Source organism: Amblyraja radiata, chromosome 1 (genome assembly GCF_010909765.2).
Source record: "Amblyraja radiata isolate CabotCenter1 chromosome 1, sAmbRad1.1.pri, whole genome shotgun sequence".
In the NCBI taxonomy this organism is placed as follows: Eukaryota; Metazoa; Chordata; class Chondrichthyes; order Rajiformes; family Rajidae; genus Amblyraja; species Amblyraja radiata.
This window is the reverse complement of record NC_045956.1, coordinates 53,210,698-53,234,078: the sequence shown is the minus strand read 5'-3', so window position 1 is coordinate 53,234,078 and position 23,381 is coordinate 53,210,698. Positions and strand designations below refer to the sequence as shown.

Sequence of the window (23,381 nt, the reverse complement as noted above, 5' to 3'; positions counted from 1 at the left end):
CTTTTAGGGTCATAGAAAGAGACAGCATAGAAACCGGCCCTTCAGCCCATCATGACTGCACCGGCCATCAAGCACCAACATAGAAAGCCTGAACGATCATAAACTATTGTCACTTTCATATAAAGGCTTGACTCCATCCATGACTGTTCATCTGCTGTTGATATCCACACTCATGCTTTTCTTACTCTTAACTTAATTGTTCATGTGCGCCTATCCAGCCTCTGGCATCCACTCTTCTTAAAACTGAGGTTGTTTAAAACTCGCCCCGTCTAATCTTGCATCATTAATTTATTCCATTGCTCTTTGATTGCTGTCCCACATTGATTTTTATTAAACAAGGCCTAAATCTTTAAAATTCTCATCTTTATTCTTGTATTGCTCGATGACCCTTTCCCTTTTTTTGTGATCTGTTACAATTCGCAAATGACTTTGTTTTTGGTTAATAAAAATTGTTTTTTTGTAATTCTCCAGGCATCGAAAGTAGATGAAGCGGATCTTTCTTGTGTGATTGAAAGTGATGAGGAGCTGGAGAATGAGATGATCAAAGTAAGGCTTATTGAAATTATAACAAAATATCCGCCTGACCAGTTCAACTGTTTGTATCTTGGCTTGGCACAGCTGGCATCTATCTATATACTATTAAAACTGTGTGTGTGTGAGATTTTGCCTTTGAAACGTATTTCCTCGAAAACCAGACGCAAAAACGCGGAGATTTTTACATATTTTGGTAGGGATTTGACATGATTTCAGAAATCCCAGTCCTCTCTAAATTTGCTCAATTATTTCCCCAGATTTTGAATAAAATGGTTCACAAAACTCACTTTAATAAAAATAATCACCGCTTGCCAGCTGCTGATGCCACAATGCCCACCTGCCTCCTGCCCCCCGCCGCTGTGGATTAATGCAGCTGTCAACGCGTATGCGCAGTTTTCCACGAGGTACGCTACTCCACCCACCTTCAAAAGGCGCAGAAAGAACGAGAATGTTCTGCAGCAAAGATCCTAGAGCTGCGCTCAGCTATAGGAACTTTGTTCTGCAGATCGCTCACGCGCTGAACGAGATTCTCCTCACTGTCTGTACCAGTCTGTAAACCATGTCATTGCTTACCTTTTAAGCAATGACTAGACTAAGTGGGGCCCGTTGGGTCCCTGTCACATGGGAGGCATGGTCCCCCAACGCAATATTCCACCACCCGTTCCCCCAACGCAATATTCCGCCACTCACGCCTATCCACCTCCCATCATATCCATCCCTCCCTGTCCCCCTCTACTTCTACTACCCTCTCTATCCCACCTTGCCCATCCCCCCAGACCCCTTCTACCCCCCTCCCAACCTCCCTGCACTCCACTACCCCTCTCCCTCCCTCTTTCCCTCTCCCTTCTTTCATCCCTCTCTCTCCTCCCTCCTCCCTCATCCCTCTCCCCCTCATCCCTCCCTCCCTCGCTCACTCGTCCCTCTCTCCCCCTCGTCCCTCTCTCCCCCTCGTCCCTCTCTCCCCCTCGTCCCTCTCTCCCCCTCGTCCCTCTCTCCCCCTCGTCCCTCTCTCCCCTCGTCCCTCTCTCCCCTCGTCCCTCTCTCCCCTCGTCCCTCTCTCCCCCTCGTCCCTCTCTCCCCCTCGTCCCTCTCTCCCCCTCGTCCCTCTCTCCCCCTCGTCCCTCTCTCCCCCTCGTCCCTCGCCTCTCCCCTCGTCCCTCGCCTCTCCCCTCTCCTGCGCTGTGGCCGGGCTGCGGTGCTCCCTCTCTCCGTGTAACGCTGCGGTGCTTTAGGGCCCCTCTCGGTGTCCACGCCCGCGGGCATGAGCCGCCTAGGCGCTGCCCGTCCCGGGACCTGTGGTGTCCCTCGCCAGTGGGTAGACAGCGGGGCTGGGCGCTGCGCTCCCCTCCTCCCCCATCTCGCTCTACCACCCCATCTCCCTTTCCCCCTCCCCCCCCCCCCCCCCCATATCCCTCATCCTTCTCCCCTCTCACATTCCCTGCCCCCTGCCCCAGGACCTACCCAGGTTGTAGAGCAGCGCCAGGGCCTGGAACTCGGCCTGGTTCTCGTACTCTGCCCAGCTCTGGCTGTAGGCAATCGAAGCACTCGCGGACCTGGGCCTCGACAGAGCTGGGACTTGCTGTGCCAGGGGCGGGGTGAGGGCCCTCAACTCGGCCGCCGCCTGGGCTCCAGTCCAGGCCCAGACTTCATCTCCAGGCCCATCCCTGACCCCGGACCCAGGTTAGTCCTTGATTCCAGCCCAGGCGCAGTCCCTGGGCCCGGCCCGCGGCACCATCCTCCCCACCAGGTACTGCGCGGCCGCAGCTCCTCGGGCGGCGGAACCACTCCTTCACCATGGCGACCTCCAGCCGATTGACAGCGGATGCGGCAAATCACCGTCCTGGTGACGCCCCTTCCTGAGTGACAGGAGAGGAGACCAATCTGCCTGACGGCAATCTGCGCTTACGCGATTTTTACGATTATTAAACCTCGATAACTTATGCAATATACCATCGATTGGAACGAAACTTGTTGCACTCGCAGCACAGGAGTAAGGAGGCGAAAAATCACAGCGCGCGATTTTTACAATTATTAAACCTCGATAACTTATGCAATATACCATCGATTGGAACGAAACTTGTTGCACTCGCAGCACAGGAGTAAGGAGGCGAAAAATCACAGCGCTATTGTGTACCTTTTTTGTGCAAATAGAAAAACACTGCAAACTGGAAGAGCACAAGATCAGATTTTAGTTATGGATAGATAGATAGAACAGTTAACCTTTGCAGTCAACAGTTTTTGTCTGAGCTCAGTAATTGGGACTTTCCGTTGCGGATTAGTAGGCCTTTTAAATGTACTGGGGGAAAAGGATACTTTTGTTAAATATTGTAATTCAGCCGAGCTTAAAACGATTCCTTTAAAATGCCCACTAGATGGCACCCCTTTAATAGATATGCACAGAAGTGTAACTGCAATGCGCAAGTCATTTTCCCTTGGGCGTTTATGTAGAACTGTTTCGGCTGTACTGGTAGCCAGATGTTCCCATCAGTATAGTTTGGGATTTAATATGATATTCCCCCCCCCCCCAATCAGAAGATCTCTGGAATCCTGCTCCAAGAAACCAGTTATTTATTTCATTCAAAACTGAGAAGGTTAGGCTTTTGGATATTACAAAGGTCAAGTGGTGGTTGGATAAAAGGTCATCCATGATATTGAATGTGGAGCAAGCTCAAGGGTCCAATTTGATTTATTCACACTCCTCCTAAATGTCCAGGGACAGACAAATCTAGCGTTGGTGCCCATCCATTTAAAAAAAAAATCCAAGTCATTTTGCTCGATATCTCAGAGTAATTGTGAAATAACCAAACTGATGTGGTCTAGAATTATACACAGACCAGGTCAGGGCAGCCACTTTATTTTCCTCAATTACATTAATGAACAAGAAAGATTTTTATGACAATCGCATAATTTCAACATCATTAGTTGGTGTTGTTGTTCAGCATAGATACAGTGGGCCAAGGGACTTGTTTCAGAGGCATAATTTTACAGCCTTTGGCCCAATTTGTTCATGCTGATAAAGATGCTAATCCCATTTGGCTGCATTTGACACATTGTGGGATATTTTCTATAGCAGACTGACCGAAACTGAGCACTGCACTTCAACCTCTGAGGAACACCACTGGTTATGAACCTCCAGTCCAACAAATAAAACTGGGCTCCAAATGTAATTTTGTGATTGTCTACAGGAAATGAACAAGCCACATTAACGCAGCATCTCTCTGCTTCTGCCTCTCACGGAATACATTTTCTGAATATTTTTGCTAATCGTTTTCCAGGTACTGGAAAATGTGGACAGCTGTTCTGAACAGGACTCCGAAGAATCTCTAAGTTTACTTGACAAGACTGTATCAGAGGAATTATTTGGACTGCAGGATGAGGAAGATGAAAGGATCGAGGAAGAAGAGGAAAAGTGGGGTAAATTGACTGAGAAAGACTGGTTCTTTCCATGATGCATTTCCCTGCAATATTTTATCATTTTATCAAAGAATTAACATGATTAATTATTATTTTAGACATGTAATATAGTAAACAGATAATTTGTCCTACCATATTATTTTGGTATGCATTCCATTTTTGACTTTTTTTGTTTGATCTAGATACTACAATACCAGAACCAAATGAAAACCAGATCAAATGTCTAAAAACTTATTTTGGACATTCTAATTTTAAACCGTAAGTCTTAATTTTACAAAACATTTGGATTACTTTGCAAGAAGCATTATTGCTATTTCATAAAACTTTCACACACAAACAAACATTTGTGAAGTGCAAAGAAGAATTCACCCCGTTCTCGTTCGACAGGAGGGAAAGAAGCCTGAAGTCCCACACCCCTGCAGTTAGGAACGTTACTACAATTATTAAGCTATTGAACCAATCTGCACAACCCTAATTCTACTTTAGCAAGAGAGTACGACGGATCATCTCTTGCACTATCATGGATTTGCTTTCTAATTGTGAATTAGCACTAATGTCTTGTGTTAGTCTTTTATCTTTCCACTATAATTTGCGTTGAGTACTTTTGTACTCGCTATACTTGTGCACATGACAATAAACATGACTCGACCTTACCTGAAATGTTAATTGTTTTTTTCGTTGCAACTCATACCTGACCAGCTGAATATTTCCAGCACTGTCTGTTCAGATGTCCAGCACCTGAAGTTTTTTAATTTTCATAAAGTTTATACAGAAGTCTTTCAGTTTTCTTGACAAAGGGATAATGAATAAAATATTAGACAATAGACAATAGATGCAGGAGTGGGCCATTCGGCCCTTCGAGCCAGCATCACCGTTCAATGTGATCATGGCTGATCATCCCCAATCAGTACCCCGTTCCTGCCTTCTCCCCATATCCCCTGACCGCTATCTTTAAGAGCCCTATCTAGCTCTCTCTTGAAAGTATCCAGAGAACCGCCCTCTGAGGCAGAGAATTCCACAGACTCTCAACTCTCTGTGTGAAAAAGTGTTTCCTCGTCTCCGTTCTAAATGGCTTATCCCTTATTCTTAAACTGTGGCCCCTGGTTCTGGAATCCCCCAACATCAGGAACATGTTTCCTGCCTCTAGTGTGTCCAAACCCTTAACAATCTTATATGTTTCAATAAGATCCCCACTCATCATTCTAAACTACAGAGTGTACAAGCCCAGCCGCTCCATTCTCTCAGCATATGACAGTCCCGCCATCCCGGGAATTAACCCTGTAAACCTACGCTGCACTCCCTCAATAGCAAGAATGTCCTTCCTCAAATTAGGGGACCAAAACTGCACACAATACTCCAGGTGTGGTCTCACTAGGGCACTGTACAACTGCAGAAGGACCTCTTTGCACCTATACTCAACGACTTGTTATAAAGGCCAACAAAGGGATCCGTTAATCCCTACACTTTGTTTCCTTTCTGCCAACCAATTTTCTATCCATGTCAGCACTCTACCCCCAATACCATGTGCCAAAATTTTGCCCACTAATCTCCTATGTGGGACCTTATCAAATGCTTTCTGAAAGTCCAGGTACACTACATCCACTGGCTCTCCCTTGTCCATTTTCCTAGTTACATCCTCAGAAAATTCCAGAAGATTAGTCAAGCATTATTTCTCCTTTGAAAATCCATGCTGACTCGGACCGATCCTGTTACTGCTATTCAAATGTGCCGCTATTTCATCTTTTATAATTGACTCCAGCATCTTCCTCACCACCGATGTCAGGCTAACTGATCTATAATTCCCTGTTTTCTCTCTCCCGACTTTCTTAAAAAGTGGGATAACATTAGCTGCCCTCCAATCCACAGGAACTGATCCTGAGTCTATAGAACATTGGAAAATTATCACCAATGCATCCACGATTTCTAGAGCCACTTCCTTAAGTACCCTGGGATGCAGACCATCAGGACCTGGGGATTTATCAGCCTTCAGTCCCATCAGTCTACCCAACATTTCCTGCCTTATGTTGATTTCCTTCAGTTCCACCGTCACCCCAGATCCTCTGGCCACTACTATATCAGAAAGATTGTTTGTGTCCTCCTTCGTGAAGACGGATCCAAAGTATCTGTTCCTCATCTGCCATTTCCTTGTTCCCCATAATAAATTCACCTTTTTCAGTCTTCAAGGATCAAACTTTGGTCTTAACTAATTTTTTCCTCTTCACATACCTAAAGAAGCTTTTACTATCCTCCTTTATATTCTTGGCTAGCTTACTTTCGTATCTCATTTTTTTTTCCCCGTAGTCATTATAGTTATCTTCTGTTGCTCTTTAAACATTACCCAATCCTCTTGCTTCCCGCTCATCTTTGCGACGTTGCACTTCTCTTTTATTTTTATACTGTCTCCGACGGCCCTTGTCAGCCATGGTCGCTCCTTACTCCCCTTGGAATCTTTCTTCCTCCGAGGAATGAACTGATCCTGCACCTTCTGTATTATTCCCAGAAATACCTGCCATTGTTGTTCCACTGTCATCCCTGCTAGGGTATCTTTCCAGTCAACTTTGGCCAGCTCCTCCCTCATGGCCCCATTGTCCCCTTTATTCAACTGTAACACCGACACCTCCGATCTACTCTTCTCCCTCTCTCAATTGTAGATTAAACCTGACCATATTATGGTCACTATCTCCTAATGGCTCATTAACCTCAAGTTCCTTTATCAAATCCGGTTCATTACATAACACTAAATCCAGAATTGCCTTCTCCCTGGTAGGCTCCAATGCAAGCTGCTCTCAGAATCCCTCAAAAGCACTCGACAAAGTCCCTTTCTTGGGGTCCAATACCAACCTGATTTTCCCAGTCTACCTGCATGTTGACATCTCCCATAACAACCACAGCATTACCTTTGCTACATGCCAATTTCAACTCCTGATTCGACTTTAACCCTATGTCCAGGCTACTATTGGGGGCCTGTAGATGTCCCATTAGCGTATTTTTACACTTACAATTCCTTAGTTCTAGCCATACTGACTCCACATCTCCTGTTTCAATGTCACCCCTTGCAAGGTACTGAATTTGATTCCTCACTAACAGAGCTACCCCACCCCCTCTGCCCACCTGTCTGTCTTTTCGATAGGAGGTATACCTTGGATATTCAGTTTCCAGCCCTGATCCTCTTGCAGCCATGTCTCTGTAATTCCCACAACATAATACTTGCCCATTTCTAACTGAGCCTCAAGCTCGTCCACTTTATTTCTTATACCGCGCATTCATATACAACACTTTGATCTCCGTATTCACGTCCCCCCTCGCAATTCGCCCTGACCGTACTCTTTTATCCCTTCTGGAACTTTCCTTCCCATTAATTCGAGAATCTTTTGTAATTTTTCCTGTACTCACTTCCCCTTCAACTCCATCTTTATACAACAAATTTAGACAATATTTTTAATGTGGTCTGAGGTGGCTTTTTTTTGTAATTTTCTCTATAAAATGTTGCAAAATGATCATTATAAAAGTCCCTTTTTAAAATAAACAATCCACGTTATAGTAAACTATCAGTGAACCTCAAATGCAATTTTTAAATTGTGCTTTTTGATTTAAAATTTTCATCATACAAAGCTCACTCAAAACAAATGTATTTGGTAAAATGCATGCTGTTCTTTTAACAGATCAAATCTTCCATTGTAAACTGGATACATTCCAGAGGCTGCATACTAAAATTATTATTCTTTTTATGGCTTTTTTAAATTAAGTTACCACATCTGTTGTGTTTTGTAATAAAAAGGATGGGATGAGTTGGAGCACTGCACCCTTGAATGTAGTTTGCAGTATCTTATTTAATTGTTTGGGCACATTGGGTATGTTGATGGTGTCGCACTTAGTTTGGCACAACTCAGCCAATTAAGTCTACTCCACCATTCAATCATGGTTGATCTAATTTTGTCTCCTCATCTTCATTCTCCTGCCATCTCCCCATAACTTTAGGATTAATTTAATTACAGTTGTTTACGTTATTTTGCTCTTCCAAATGGAATATGTATATTGACATGTTGTGCAGCTGCTCATCTAGGCAATCGTTTCCATTCATATTTCCCTGTTCCGCTTCTTAACCTATTAAATATTTGAAGTACACTTCTAATCAGATTTATTACATAAAAGTCATACTCATGAATGTGGCATCTTACGGTATCTATTATATCTACACGAAAACAAATCCACCATGGTTTCAGAAACTGCAAATCATTGAATGAGATACCTGGTCACTGAATTAATTGGCTATCTACTAGTATTTTGGTCCATATTTCAGAATAGACTTGCACATCCGTATGCCTCTTCCAACCCTGCTACTCCCCGTCAAACTCTCCATTGGCAGATGCGTTGGTCTGCTGAGATGTTGGTCTGATGTTATCATCCTGACCCTCTTTGTTTAATAATTCTCTCTTTTTTAGAATTCTTCTTAAAGTCCATTACTTTGCGCTTCTGGTTAATCCTCCTAATAATCTATAGTTTAATGTTTGTTTTCTTTTGATTACCCTTTGTGGTAATTTGAACACTTACAAATTCAATTGCTATATAATTTGAAGAGATGAAACATATATAAAGTCAATTAAAATGTGTTATGATTTACAGGGTTCAGTGGAATATTATCTATTCTGTGCTTCAAGAGAGAAGAGATCATCTAGTTGTTATGGCAACTGGTAGGTATTAGAAAAATGTATGTGTTCTAGTACACATCATTTCTTTTAAGTATATATATATTTTTTAATATGTGGGGTTTACTTGCAAGGCAATGTTAATTATCCATCCAAAGTTGTCTTTGATAAGATAGAAGTGGACTGCTTTTGATTGTTGCTGTACCTGTGATAAAGTTACACTCAGTATGATTCCAAGATTTCTCCTGTAGCAACAACAATCAAGAAATAGAAATGATATGATGTTAAGTATATTAAAGGGAACTTTAAAGGTTACTAGACCAAGTGCAGACCCGTTGGGTCTGTTTCCCCAACGGCGTTTGCGGGGGGGTGGGGGGTTGAGAAGAGGGGAGGGAGGGGAGAGGAGGAGGAGGAAACGGGATAGATTTGGGAGGGAAAGGAGAGCGGGGTAGGGGGTGAGAGATGGGGAGAGAGATTTCGGGGAGGGAAGATGGGGAAGATGGGGAGGATGGAGAGGGGTGGGGGAGAGAGGGGAAAGAGTGGGGAGGGAGAGTGGAGAGGAAGGGGGAGGGAAGTGGAAGAGTGGGGAGGGAGGGAGCGGTAGGGGGAGTGATGTACCTGCCTTCTCTCCATAACCCCTGATCCCTTTAGCCAACGCAGCCGTTCCCTACCCGTAGCCCCCACGGGGGGGGGGTGGGGGGCGGCATCACACACACTAACCACCCCCACACACAGAGTTGGAAAAGTGTATAAAGACCGTTCCCTACCTGTAGCCCCCAGCAGAGACGTGGTCGTCGAAGTCAGGTTCCGGCCGTCTTAAAATAGCGTATCTTGAAGTCGTCGAAGTCGGGTTCATCTCGGCAACGCGGGGGGGGGGAGGGGGAGGGTGGCGGGGCGGCATCACACACACGAAGCATCCCCACACACAGAGCCTTAAAAGTGTAATGCCCCAACGCAGCCGTTGCCTACCCGCAGCCCCCATGGGAGACGTGGTCCTCGAAGTAGAGCCGTTCCCGAAAGGCCGTTTTTAAATGGCGTTGCGTGAGGGTTTGCTGCGGGCGCCAGCAGCCGTTATGGTCGCTGGCCAGCAGGAGGCGACAAAATGAGTGAGGGGGGGGGGGGGGGGGGGGAGGAGAAGGTTTTAATGTAAAAAATGGACATAAACATAACGAAATGTAATGAGGAGTGGATAGCTGGAAGGGAAAGTGAAATGTCTACCGAAATGGCTGCTTGTATGGGTGAGAAGCCAGTTTTTATTTCAAAAACTGGGGGGGTGGGGGGGGGGGGAGGAGGCATTACACTTTTGCGTTGGGGCATTACACTTTTAAGTGGTGAAAGTTCTGACATAACAGGAATCAGCCTGGTGAACCTTCTCTGTAATCCCTCTCTATGGCAACGATGTCTTTGAGCATTGAGCATTGTGACATCACACGATGGAACGTTCAGCAGGGGCTGGGGCTGGTGAAGCTTCTGTGGGTGTGAAGCCAGTTTAGTTTTGAAATATTGGGGGGGGGGGGGGGGGGGGTTAGGATTTGATTAAAAACGTACACTTAAACACGTCGAAATGTAATGAGGAACGGATACTTAGAAAGAAAAGTGAAATCTCTACCAAAATGGAAAAGATGTCGGCGATTCAGCGTTCCCCCTTATCCTTAAACTTTGACCCCTTGTTCTGGTCTTCCCCAACATCCGGAACAATCTTCCTGCATCTAGCCTGTCCAACCCCTTAAGAATTTTAAGCGTTTCTATAAGATACCCCCTCAATCTTCTAAAATCTAGTGAGTACAAGGCGAGTCTATCCAGTCTTTCTTCATTTGAAAGTTCTGACATTCCAGGAATCAGTCTGGTGAACCTTCTCTGTACTCCCTCTCTATGGCAACAATGTATTTGAGCATTGGGCATTGTGACATCACACGATGGAACGTTCACCATGGGCTTGGGCTCCTGCATAGGCATATGTAAATGAATCCATTCCGATTGGACATCTGTGAGCATTGGGCATTGTGACATCACACGATGGAACGTTCAGCAGGGGCTGGTGCTGAAGCTGAATCTATGAGTGAGAAGCCAGTTTAGTTTTGAAATATTTGGGGGGGGGGGGGGAAGGATTTGATTAAAAACGTGTACTTAAACACGACGGAATGTAATGAGGAGCGGATACTTTGAAAGAAAAGTGAAATCTCTACCGAAATGGAAAAGATGTCGGCGATTCTGCGTCTGGTTTCGGAGTTGCAGGGAATCAATGGAAGAAATGTGGCCGGAAGCCAGGCCGGAAGCCGTACATGTAAATGGATCCATTCCGATTGGACGTCTGCGAGCCTCGGGCATCGCGATTGGACGTCTGCGAGCATCGGGCATTGTGACATCGCACGGCGGGAACGAATCGAAAGGCAGGCAGGCAGCCGGACGGAGTTCCGTTTCGGAATCTGGGGCGAGAGTTTTATATAATAATAGATGATCTTTATTTGCCACTAGTCCTCTTATACTTATTGATTGTAACGGTAATTGATTTGACATGTGTTATAGGAGGTCTTAACAACTTGGTGTTAAGCATCACATAGATATATGAGTAGAATATTAACATACAAGATTAGCCATACAGCTTGTTTTCCCATTCAAGAAGACCGTTACTGAACCTGTGCTTCATTTAGTTTCTCACGTGATTCCCCTATTCTCTGGTTCCTTGTGTCTTCAAAACAAATATTGACCTAAGAAATATTGATTTTAAATATTGAAATTATTAACCTTGAAAGTACTAAAGGATTGTGCTGTGTCCCTTTTTTTATTGTATGGCTGTATGGGAATTTCATTTCACTGTGCCATCTGGCACATGTGATGAATAAATCTATCTTGTATCTTGTATGAAGGACATAAAGGGAAGTTAGTGTGTAACTCGCTGGTAATTTTCATCTACCATGCAGTTTGAGAAACCAATTACTTTTTTTTATTTGAACAGGTTATGGGAAGAGTTTATGCTACCAATTCCCAGCTGTTTACACAGGAGGTGTTACAATAGTGATTTCACCCCTCATATCTTTGATGGAGGATCAAGTATTACAATTAAAGTAAGGTTATTCAATATTATTTATTCCCTTATTTTCCCTTTCTCTTTTGTTGGGATTTTCACTGTGCTTACGTCCTTGATTAGTTGATGCCTTTGGACCCAATTATTCTTGTCTGAGACCCAGAAGTGAATATTTGTAAATTATCTAGTTACCATGGACATCATGGCTTAACCTTATCACCACTCCACCTGATGCCCAGATGTGAGCACTGCTTGTTAATGTGGACTGAAAAATAGGCTGTTCATGAGTACCACTGAACATGATCAATGGAAGTTCATGTGTAGATTCATTGGCCAGTTAGGGACTTGCGCTATAATGGTGTTTCTATCTCAAATACTTTGGGGTCAAGAGCATTTGAGAATTGTTGGTCCAATTGCATAAAGCCCTGGTCTATGCGAGTTAAGATTTCAAGTCGGCTATATTTTATTGGAATTGGGAATATTTAGAAAGCAGATAAGTTTTGAAGTGGCAGCATTGTAAGAATGGAAGCAGAGCACCAATTAGAATAGTATAATCTGTCACTGCTTCATCTGAAAGAATTGTTTGGGGTTTTGTGAGTGTTTTCCATCATTGCAGTTTATTGAATTAAGGTTACTCTGGAGTATTGTTCATTGTCTGATCTCCCTACTTTAGGAACAATATGTGCTATCAATGATGTGCAGAGGAATCCTGGAGGCCAAGTTCATAGCTCACCACGGGTGGCAGCACAAGTAGATAGGGTGGTAAAGAAAGCATATGGTAATTGCTAGTGGCATTGAATACGAGTCAAGAAGTTATGAATACGAGTCACGACGCTCTATAGGACTTTAGTTAGACTGCATCTGGAGTATTGCATGCAGTGCTGATCGCCCCATTCCAGGAAAGATGTGGAGGCTTTGGCGAGGGTGCAGACGATATTACCAAAATGTTGCCTGTATTAGAGGGTTTCAGCTACAAGGAGAGGTTAGATAAATCTGGATTGTTTTCTCTCGAACATCGGAGGTGAAGGGGAGACTTGATAGAAGTATATAAAAATATACAGGCAGATAAGATCAATTTAACTAGGCACAATGTTTGGCCGAAACATTGGCCTGATGGCCCGTTCCTATGTTATACAGTTCTATGTTCTAAATTTGTGATAGAAGTAGTGCTGCAAAGATCTTCAATTAAAATCTTCAATTAAATTGAATTAAAAGCTTCAATTAAAATCTTCAATCTCTTCAGCTGCTTAAGGCCGAGGATCTAGGATTCCTGAAGGTTCTATTTTTATACTCACGTGAATGACTTAGAATATTTTACTCCCTCAGTGCAAGTCCTTAATGAAACTGCATCTGCATAATCCTATATGAATGCAGTTCAAACAAAGTTGCTTTGTGTTGTTAAAATGGCTCTCTGACTACAAACCTCACTACTGTGAATTGCTATTGTTGTTTTGAGCCCAAACTAGTTGCTGCAGCTACTAGTTTGGGTTCAAAACAAGCGCACTTGCATGTGTCTTTAAATGGAATGATTCAAAGAAGGGCAAGTAAATGCAGCAATTATGTTGGCTTTAGGATATTTTTATTATCTTACATTTCCAGTGTGTTCTAAGTACAGGATTGTCATCCGAAAAAAATGGTGGCATTAACTTTACCAGTTGTTGTCATTTGTCATTGATCGTTTCTAATTCTGCTTGGCAACGTATCTAATTAAATGAATGGTATCAATGCAACAAAATGTCTCACTATCCATGTATCTTGTGTTCTTTTGTAGCATGTCCAACATAACAGCTTGTTTCCTTGGCTCAGCCCAGTCGCAGAAATTTTCCGATGAACTAATAAAGTGAGTGTACTGCCAGTGAATTCTTATGTGGTCTCCTTGTGAACTTAAGTTGAAGACAAAACAAAACCAGCTAATTTTCTTTCATCATTCAACGACATGAAGAGATTGAAAAATCTTTTTAGGAAGTTAGAGCCATATAATATAAAAACTGGCCTTTTGGCTCAACTCATTTACACTGATCATGATGGCTATCTACGCTAGTGCCATGCAACCGTATTTAGCTATATCCCTCTAAAAATAAAAAAAATCCTAACCATGTCTTTTAAATGTTATTGTACCTGACTCACCACTTTCTTTGGCAGCTTGTTCCATATACCTACCACGCTCTGTGTGTAAAAGTTGCTCCTCAGACTCCTGCTTTGTCAACTTTCTTGGTTACCTCTTCAAAAAAACTTGATCAATTTTGTGAGGCATGATCTCCCACATAGAAAACCATGCTAAGTGTATTTGCTCAACCCCAACATTCTCTTCGGTCATTTTCCTACTACAATATCCTCAGACTGTCCTCAATACATCGCCCTTAAGGGGCTGTCCCACTGCGGCGACCTAATCTGCGAGTTTAGAAGAGTGTCTTCGACCTTCAAGCTCGCAGCATGGTCATCACGTGGTCCTAGGAGGTCCTATGAGGTCACTGGAATTCTCCTTCATGCTCGAGTTCCTGAATACTCGCGGCCTCAGCTAGGAAAAATTTTCAGCATGTTGAAATATTTTCCGCGAGTAAAATTTGGTCGGCATGGTTCTTTCTAACTCGTAGTGCAGTGGAGTGGGGTCGCTATTTAGTTACAGGCAGTCAAGGGCAGCCATAGGCAATCTCCTTCGCTGACCAGGGCATTTTGATTGGCTCATTGGAGTTTTCAGGATCAAGGAAAACCGACCGGGAGGTAAAATGCCCACTAAACTTGATTATACGTCTTAAAATTGTCTCCACTCCTTCTCCCCCCCCCCCTTCTCCCCCCCTTCTCCCCCCCTTCTCCCCCCCTTCTCCCCCCCTTCTCCCCCCTTCTCCCCCCTTCTCCCCCCTTCTCCCCCCTTCTCCCCCCCTTCTCCCCCCTTCTCCCCCTTCTTCCCCCCCTTCTTCCCCCCCTTCTCCCCCCCCCTTCTCCCCCCCCCTTCTCTCCCCCCCCCTTCTCCCCCCCCCTTCTCCCCCCCCTTCTCCCCCCCCCTTCTCCCCCCCCTTCTTCCCCCCCCTTCTTCCCCCCCCTTCTTCCCCCCCTTCTTCCCCCCCTTCTTCCCCCCCTTCTTCCCCCCCTTCTTCCCCCCCTTCTTCCCCCCCCTTCTTCCCCCCCCTTCTTCCCCCCCCTTCTTCCCCCCCCTTCTTCCCCCCCCTTCTTCCCCCCCCTTCTTCCCCCCCCTTCTTCCCCCCCCTTCTTCCCCCCCCCTTCTTCCCCCCCTTCTTCCCCCCCCTTCTTCCCCCCCCTTCTTCCCCCCCCCTTCTTCCCCCCCTTCTTCCCCCCCCTTCTTCCCCCCCTTCTTCCCCCCCCTTCTTCCCCCCCCCTTCTTCCCCCCCCTTCTTCCCCCCCCCCTTCTTCCCCCCCCTTCTTCCCCCCCCCTTCTTCCCCCCCCCTTCTTTCCCCCCCCTTCTTCCCCCCCCCTTCTTTCCCCCCCCCTTCTTCCCCCCCCCTTCTTCCCCCCCCCCTTCTTCCCCCCCCCCTTCTTTCCCCCCCCCCTTCTTCCCCCCCCCCCTTCTTCCCCCCCCCCCTTCTTCCCCCCCCCTTCTTTTCCCCCCCCCCCTTCTTCCCCCCCCCTTCTTCCCCCCCCCCTTCTTTCTTCCCCCCCCTCCCCTTCTTCCCCCCCCCTTCTTCTCCCCCCCCCCCTTCTCCCCCCCCCTTCTTTCCCCCCCCCTTCTTCCCCCCCCCCTTCTTCCCCCCCCCCCCTTTCTTCCCCCCCCCCTCTTTTCCCCCCCCCCTCTTCCCCCCCCCCCCCCTTCTTCCCCCCCCCTCTTCTCCCTCCCCCCTCGTCTTCCCCACCCCCTCTTCTTCCCCCACCCCTCTTCTTTCCCCCCCCCCTCTTCTCCCCCCCTCTTCTTCCACTCCCCCCTTCTTTCCCCCCCCCTTTCTTCCCCCCCGCTTCTTGTTTCTCCCCCCCCCCCTTCTCCCCCACCCTTCCTTCCCCCCCCCTCTCCTCCCCCCCCCTTCTTCCCCCCCCCACCGTCTGCCCCCCCCCCCCCTTCTTTCCCCCCTCTTCCCCCCCCCGCTTCTTCCCCCCCCTCCTCTGTACTTTAGTGTGGTTAGCAGATTAACAAGTCAAAATGAGACATAAAGGAGAACATTATTCAAAAGGATCAAATGGATCTCTTAACCAAGATATAATATGGGAGAGCACTTCATCATTCTGAAAGATGATCAACTTGTCTAATTGTGAAAAAGCAAATAAAATGAATTGTAATTTGGTTGAAATTGACGCAATTAATAACGATATTAGCGTATAACAGTCCATAAAGAATTACTTTAAATAACTTCATTTTTTTAACTTCCAGTGGTAATTTCAAAGTTATTTACATGACACCTGAATACTGTTCGCAATCGATTTCATTACTGAAGAAACTTGATGATACCATTGGTATTTACAATCTACATTTTTTAATTGTTTATTCATGTGCATAACAAAACATAGAAATCTTGGTTTACTGCAATGTATGTGCTGCAGTTTGCATACATTATTCAAGTTAAATAAAAATGACACTTGGCTTTGAGTATTGTTTATGCTGTCAGCGATCAGGACTGACAGACTCTGGCAACATTAATTCCAAGTCGAATTTACATTTTGAAGTCAGATGCATTTTGTTTGTCTTCTATAAACTAATGGTCATAAAGCCAACAGTATAAGTAGAGGGGTGCAGATAGCTTTCACTGGGCTGAGAACACCACTTTTATTATCTTTTAGGGAACATTGAAATCACTTACAGCATTACAGGTCAAAAATAAACCACTTAACTTTACATTCTGACATGAAATTAGAGTGTTGCACTTAGAGGGTAATAGAACGGAATTAGCAAGAATCCATTTTCCGATTTCCATTTTCAAATTATGTATTTGATCCTCATGTTTATGTGTTAAGGTAATATAGGGCTTGTTTTTTTAATCAAAGGAGTTCTTGGCAGTTAGAATTAAATGGACGAAGAGTTCTGAAAATGTGCATCAGTGCATGTAATTATCAGTCTGTGATAAATAGAGGATGTAACTACATCATAACAAGTTGTGATAGATATATAGAGTGAAAGGATGACCATGCAAGTATTTTTTTTTGTTTCAATCAGGAGTATTCACATGAAAGCCATCAAAGGCATCACAAGTGGATTGGGTTGTGCTTGTACTAAACAGCAATCAGATTTTTGCAAATACGGTTTTGATTTAGATTTGAAGTCTCAATAATTGCATTATACCACACAAAAATTGCCAATAAAGATATTATTTACGAATGGTGGATGAGAACAAGGCAGAAGAATCATTAAGCCCCTCAATCCCACTCTGTCATTCAGTAAATTCATTTCTTTAACTCCACTTCCTCCCTGTATTCATAATCCTTGAATTAAAAAAAATCAACGCTTTGAATATGTTGAAATGATTCATCCTGAACAGCTTTCTTAGACAAGGGTTTCCAAAGATACTTAACCCTTTGGGAGAATAAATTATTTACTTCTCAATTTTAAATGTGCACCCTTATTCTAAGTCTGCATTTTCTGATCCTAGACATAGGTAAATTGTATTTCAAGCATTTAAGTGAAAGTAAATAAAAATTGTAGTTGCTGGAAATCTAAAATTAAAACTGAAAATATTGGAAATGCTCAGCAGGCCAGGTTGCATCTGTGGGAAGACTAAAGGTCTTCAACTTGAAACATTAACTTTTGTTTTCTTCCCACAGATGCAACCTGGCCTGCTGAGCATTTCCAATATTTTCAGTTTTTATTTTAGATTTCCAGCAACTACAATTTTTATTTACTTTCACTTAAATGCTTGAACTCCATTTCCCCGATTCCAGCATTTACTTTGTCAAGTCCCTACCACAACATTTCTCTGAATCAGCAGTGCACCCCATTATTCTGGAAAATGTTTATTTGTTGATTAAGCTAATAGAAAAACATTGTTGAGAGTAAGAATGCATATTTTTATCTGAAAACTGCTTGGAATTGCTGTGAAATTGTGTTTTCAAAAAAGAAACTTTTCAGTCCTGCTTTTCATTGAGGATCATGGAGAAACTGTGCATCTAAACAGGTCCTTCGGACAAAGAGCCCTTGCCGACCATCCATTGTCCATTTACACTAATCCTATATAATCCCAGTTCTATTCTCTTGACATCTTAATCCACTCCCCCCAGATTTTACTGTTTACCAACACAGGAGGGGCTATTTACAATGGCCAATTAACATACCAATCTGCACATCTTTTGGAATGTGAGAGGAAACCAGGGGACCCAGAGTGCGGTCACAGGGGAACGTGCAAACTCACACAGTGCCTGAGGTTATGATTGAAATGAGATGTCTGGCACAGTGAAGCAGATACTGTATTAATTGTGCTGCTATTCCTTAGCAAGTGCAGTGTGAATGGTTTCTAAATCAAGGGTCAAGAGAGTTTTATTGTCATGTCCCATAATAAACATAATACAAAACAGAAGATAGAAGTTCAGTGAGTCTATAGACCGTAGACCATATTTATGCAATAAATAAACAGATATAGTGCAATAATAATAATAGACTGTTATTGTTCAGAGCTTATTTGATGTTGTATTTAATAGCCTGATGGCTGTGGGGAAGCTGTTTTGGAACCTGGAGGTAACAGATTTCAGGCTCCTGTACCTTCTTCCCGATGGCAATGGTGAAATGAGTGTGTGACCAGGATGGTGTGGGTCTTTGATGATGTTGACAGCCTTTTTGAGGCAGCGACTGTAATAGATCCCTTCGATGGTGGGGAGGTCAGAGCCAGTGATAGACTGGGCAGTGCTCACAACTTTCTGCAGTCTTTTCCGCTCCTGGACGTTTAAGTTGCCGAACCAGGCCACGAAGCAGTCAGTCAGTATGCTCTCTACTGTGCACCTGTAGAAGTTCGAAAGAATCCTCCTTTACATACCGAATTTCTGTAATCTTCTCAGGAAGTAGAGGTGCTGATGTGTTTTTTTAATAATTATTATTTAGTGCAGGTATTAAAGAATAGTATTACCACATAAGGAGGCATCGAGTGAGATTAACCAATATTGGAAAAAGACAATAACATTTTAGATTCCTGACAAATAAATGACCATTTGTGGGGGCATTGTGCCTGTGGAGATCTACAGAATACTGGGGAAGCTGGTTACGTGGGATTTTCCATATGATGGTTTCTGATCTTCAACATTCGGACTATATAGCGTTATTGAGCACAGGTGTCATGAGTGTGGAAAGCAGTATGAGTAAAGGATTGGTCACATCATCCAATTTTATGAAGTTCCTGTTGGTTTCTGGAGAATGGAATTGCTCGTAGATTAGGAGAATCCCTCTGCCTATCCTTTCATTCATGCAAACTACAGATGTTGGAAATTTATGTATTTTCAAAGAATTTCCAAATAGTGAATAATATTGTTTTAAATATTGCACATGTGGATGTAGTTCACCATATTTATTGCCTTTTGATTTAATTTAGGTATCACGGTTGTTGCTGTGGATGAGGCTCACTGTATATCTGAATGGGGACATGATTTCAGAAATTCTTACAGAAAATTGGGATCTTTAAAACAATTACTGCCACAGGTAAATTTATAGATGTGTTTAATAAATTCTTGGCATTCGTGTTCCTAAATGATCATTGTGAAACAGACAAACAAGTTATTTGTTTGCAATATAGTATATTATAAAAATGGTACAACGACGATACAATTTATTTGTCATTTGGTCCCCTTGAGGTCCAAACGAAATGACGTTTCTGCAGCCATACATTACAAACAAATAGACCCAAGACACAACATAATTTACATAAATATCCATCACATTGCTGTGATGGAAGGCCAAAAAAACTTACAGGTACAACTAATACATGATATGCTTGTGACACGAGCATGTAAATGTAGCAATCCATTTGGCTTTAATTTAAAATAAATGGATCTAACAAACCGTGATTGTGTGCGCAGCAATAATGAAGAAGAAAACAAAACAATTTTTGGTAATTGCAGCTTAATGTTTTCCACTGATTAAAATTCTACTCCCCATTTTTCATATCAAAGTAGCATTAATGGGGAAAAGAGAGTTAAGTGTACTTCAATTATGAAATGTATCAGTTTTGGCATTGATAAGGTGAATAATTACGGTCTTCCCACGGCTAGAGTCAAAAACTAGAGGGCATATGTGTTTAGTGAGAGGGGAGTGATTTAAAGGGGACCTGAGGCAGCTTTTTCATATAGAAGGTGGCGTGTCTATGGAATGAGCTGTCAGGGGAAGTGGTAGATGTGGGATATTTTACAATATTTAAGAGACATGGATAGAAATGATTTGGGGGGATATTCGTCAGAGGAAGGCAAATGGAAGTACTTGATTAGGCGACTTGGTTGGCAAGCATGTGTTGCGCCGAAGGGTGTGCTGCTGTGCTGTACAGCTCTATGGCTATCTTTACAACGGTTAGTTTACATGTTTGCAAATGCGAAGAATGGGTTGGATGATAAAGGAAAACTGTTGGAAAACATAGATCAGTTTTTATTAAGTAATTAGGAGACTCAGTTGCATATATCTATCTCATTTCAGTTTTAACAAAATAACATCAATTTTCATTCCAGGATACCAACATTGCTGTTGTAATTATTGAAAACAGATTCACATTAGTTTATTATCATATACATTAGGGAGCAATGAAATTCCTTGTTCGCATAAAGCTCACATTCAACTCGGAAAGTCTGGACTGTAATAGCTCTGGCACAATGGTGTTGAATACAGAACTAAAATCAACAAACAAATCCCTCGTATAGGTCCCCTGGCAGTCTAGGTGCTGGAGGATGAAATGCAGGCCCAGGTTGACTGCGTCATCCGCAGATCTATTGGCCGATCTGCAAACTGGAGAAGGTCCAGTTGTGATATTTTTCAGCTTTGCCAGCACAAGCCTTTCAAGGGTCTTCATGACTACAGAGATCAGTGCGACAGGCCTGTAGTCATTAAGACCAGTATTCCTTGCTTTTTTGGGTACAGGGACAACAGTGGAGACTTTGAAGCAGGCAGGGACAGTGCAGGCTTGCAGGGACTGGTTGAAAATGTCTGTGTAGACCGGTGCCAGTTGTTTGGCACAGAGCTTGAGAGTAGAGGGGGAAACATTGTCCGGTCCTGGAGATTTCCAGCTTTTCTGTCTTCTGAACAGCCTCTCCACCTCCTCTATTTTTATTGTTGACTAGACCAAGGGCAAACCCATTGGGTCTGCTCCCCCAATGCAGCCGTCTCCTAACTGTAGGAGAGGGAGGGAGGGGGGGTAGGGAGGGAGGGGGGTAGAGTTGGGGGGGGGGGTGGGGGGGGCGTGTCTTCACAGTGGAGGGTTGTTTTTTGTCAATGTCTTTTCAGATTCTTGAACATTTTCATTAATAACTGGAGAGATAAAGCATGCTTTTTTTCAGATAAGGCGATTTCGGACTCCAGTGGGAAAATCTCTAACGGAATATGTAAAAAATTTACCGTTAGTGCGTCGTTTTTTCTAGAAGATGTGATTATACTCAAACAAACACATACACGAACAAACACACACACACAAACAAACACACATATCCAAGATCAGAGTTTTAATCGGTATATGAAGATGGAGAAGTGATGTTGTGCAACACGGAGGAGGTGGGTAGTGGACGAGGCTTTGAGGTTGTCATACCAAGAATGTAGGAAGAGCAAAGGTGGGTGATTGTGAGAAAGAAGTGGAAATGTGGAGAACTGAAAACATGTACACCCTCTTGGGAGTGGACGATACAATAAGATTGAGTGGTAGTCAGGGCTGTGATTCCAACCTTGGTGCTGAGGCTCAACGGGGTAGAGTGACGTCGGGCAGAGCCGTAGTGGTGGGAGACTCCATCGTCAAAGGTGCAGATAGGAGATTCTGCGGCAGCAGGCGAGACTCCAGGATGGTGTGTTGCCTCCCTGGTGCCAGGGTCCAGGACATCTCGGACCGGCTGCATGACATCCTCAAGAGTGAGGGGGAGCAGCCGGAGGTTGTTGTGCATGTTGTCACAAATGATATAGATCAGAAGAGGAAGGTGGTTCTGCAACAAGAATTTATGGAATTGGGTAGAAGACTGAAAAGCAGGACCTGCAGGGTAATGATCTCAGGATTGCTTCCAGTACCTCGTGCTAGTGAAGGTTAGAATAGGAAAATAGGGGAAATGAATGTGTGGCTGAGGTTGGTGCAGGGGACAGATATTCAGATTTCTGGATAATTGGGATCTCTTCTGGGGCAGGAGTGACCTGTATAAAAGGGGACGGGTTGCATCTAAACAGGAGGGGGACCAACATCCTAGCGGGAAGGTTTGCTAATGCTACACAGCAGGGTTTAAACTAGATTGGAAGGGGGGTGGGATCTCGTGCAGGACAGAGGCACGTGAGAGGCTAGAGGTTGGTATGGTGGGTGGTGTGGGAAAGGTTAGTGGACAGAATAGGCAGGTGAAAGGCGGAGAGCGAGGGAGGATTGGTTTAAACTACACGTATTTTAATGCAAGGGGCTTGACGGGTAAGGCAGATGAGCTTTTAGGGTATGGATAGGTACGAGCGACTGGGACGGTGTAGACATGACTGAAACCTGGTTAAGGAAGGAGCAGGACTGGCTGCTCAATTTTCTGGGATACAGGAGAGACGGGTGAGGGAAAAAGAGGAAGAGGGGGTGTGCATTGTTGGTTAAGGAGGATGTCACGGATGTGTTCAGAGATGACATTATGGATGGTTCGTCTAGTGAGGCCTTATGTGTGGTGCTGAGGAACAAGAAAGATATGATCACCTTGTTGGGGGCATACTACAGACCCCCCCGAATAGTTAACGGGAATTAGAAGAACAAATGTGCCGGGAGATTGCAGACACCTGCAGGTCAAATAAGGTTGTTGTGGAAGGGGATTTTAACTTTCCCAATATAGACTGGTAAAAATCATAACGTGAAGGGTTCAGATGGGGTGCAATTCCCCAAAAGTGTTTTCTTAAGCAGTATGTGAGAGGACAACCCTGTATCTAGTATTGGGAAATTGGGAAGGGCAAGTTAATGAAGTGTGTATGGAGGAGCCTTTTGGAACCAACGACCACAGTTCGATTAGGTTTAAGTTTGTTATGGATTGGGACGGAGAGGGTCCACATGTTAAAATGTTCAACTGGGTTAAGGCCAACTTTGAGGGTATAAGAGGTCTCACTCAAGTTGACTGGAGCAGGTTTTTAGAGGGGAAAGGAACATCGGCCAAGTGGGATGTTTATAAAAGTGTACTTAAGAAAGCTCAGGATGTGTACGTCCCCTTTAGAGTGAAGGGCAAAGCAGGCAAACGTAAGGAAGCTTGGCTGACGAGGGAAATTGAGACGTTTGTCTAAAACAAGAAGGATGCCTGGGACAGGTATAGGCAGCTGGGATCAAGTGCACCCCTGGAGGAGTTTTGGGAACTAAGGAGTGAACAACAAAAGGAAATCAGAAGGGCAAAAAGAGGCCAAAAGATAGCTCTGGCAGGTAGCACTAAGGACAATCCCAAAATATTTTATAAATACATGAGGGGGAAAAGGGTAACTAGAGAGAGAGTGGGACCTCTCAGGAATCAAATCGGTCGCCTCTTTGTGTAGCCACAGGAGATGGGCAAGGTCCTTAATGAGTATTTCTCCTCTGTATTTACTGAGGAGAAAGACAGTAGGACGGAAGAAATTGGAGCACTGAAAGTGTCTTGAGAGCAGTCAGGGTTACTGTCGAAGAAGCATTGAAGGTACTGTCGTGTTTGAAGGTAGAAATCTCCAGGGCCTGATCTGATATATCCGAGT

At 44.1% G+C, this 23,381-nt stretch overlaps 1 protein-coding gene across 6 annotated transcripts in view; it reads left to right on the top strand.

Moving 5' to 3' along the window:
• wrn (WRN RecQ like helicase) overlaps nt 1-23,381 on the top strand; it is a 136,868-nt gene that overhangs the window by 47,248 nt on the left and 66,239 nt on the right. For all 6 annotated transcript variants that reach the window (XM_033022022.1, XM_033022041.1, XM_033022034.1 and 3 more), the window contains 8 exons: nt 472-546; nt 3,810-3,948; nt 4,131-4,206; nt 8,572-8,639; nt 11,551-11,659; nt 13,391-13,459; nt 15,936-16,018; nt 19,072-19,178. In XM_033022022.1, coding sequence (XP_032877913.1) covers nt 472-546; nt 3,810-3,948; nt 4,131-4,206; nt 8,572-8,639; nt 11,551-11,659; nt 13,391-13,459; nt 15,936-16,018; nt 19,072-19,178 — 726 coding nt within the window. The remainder of the gene's footprint in view (nt 1-471; nt 547-3,809; nt 3,949-4,130; nt 4,207-8,571; nt 8,640-11,550; nt 11,660-13,390; nt 13,460-15,935; nt 16,019-19,071; nt 19,179-23,381) is intronic.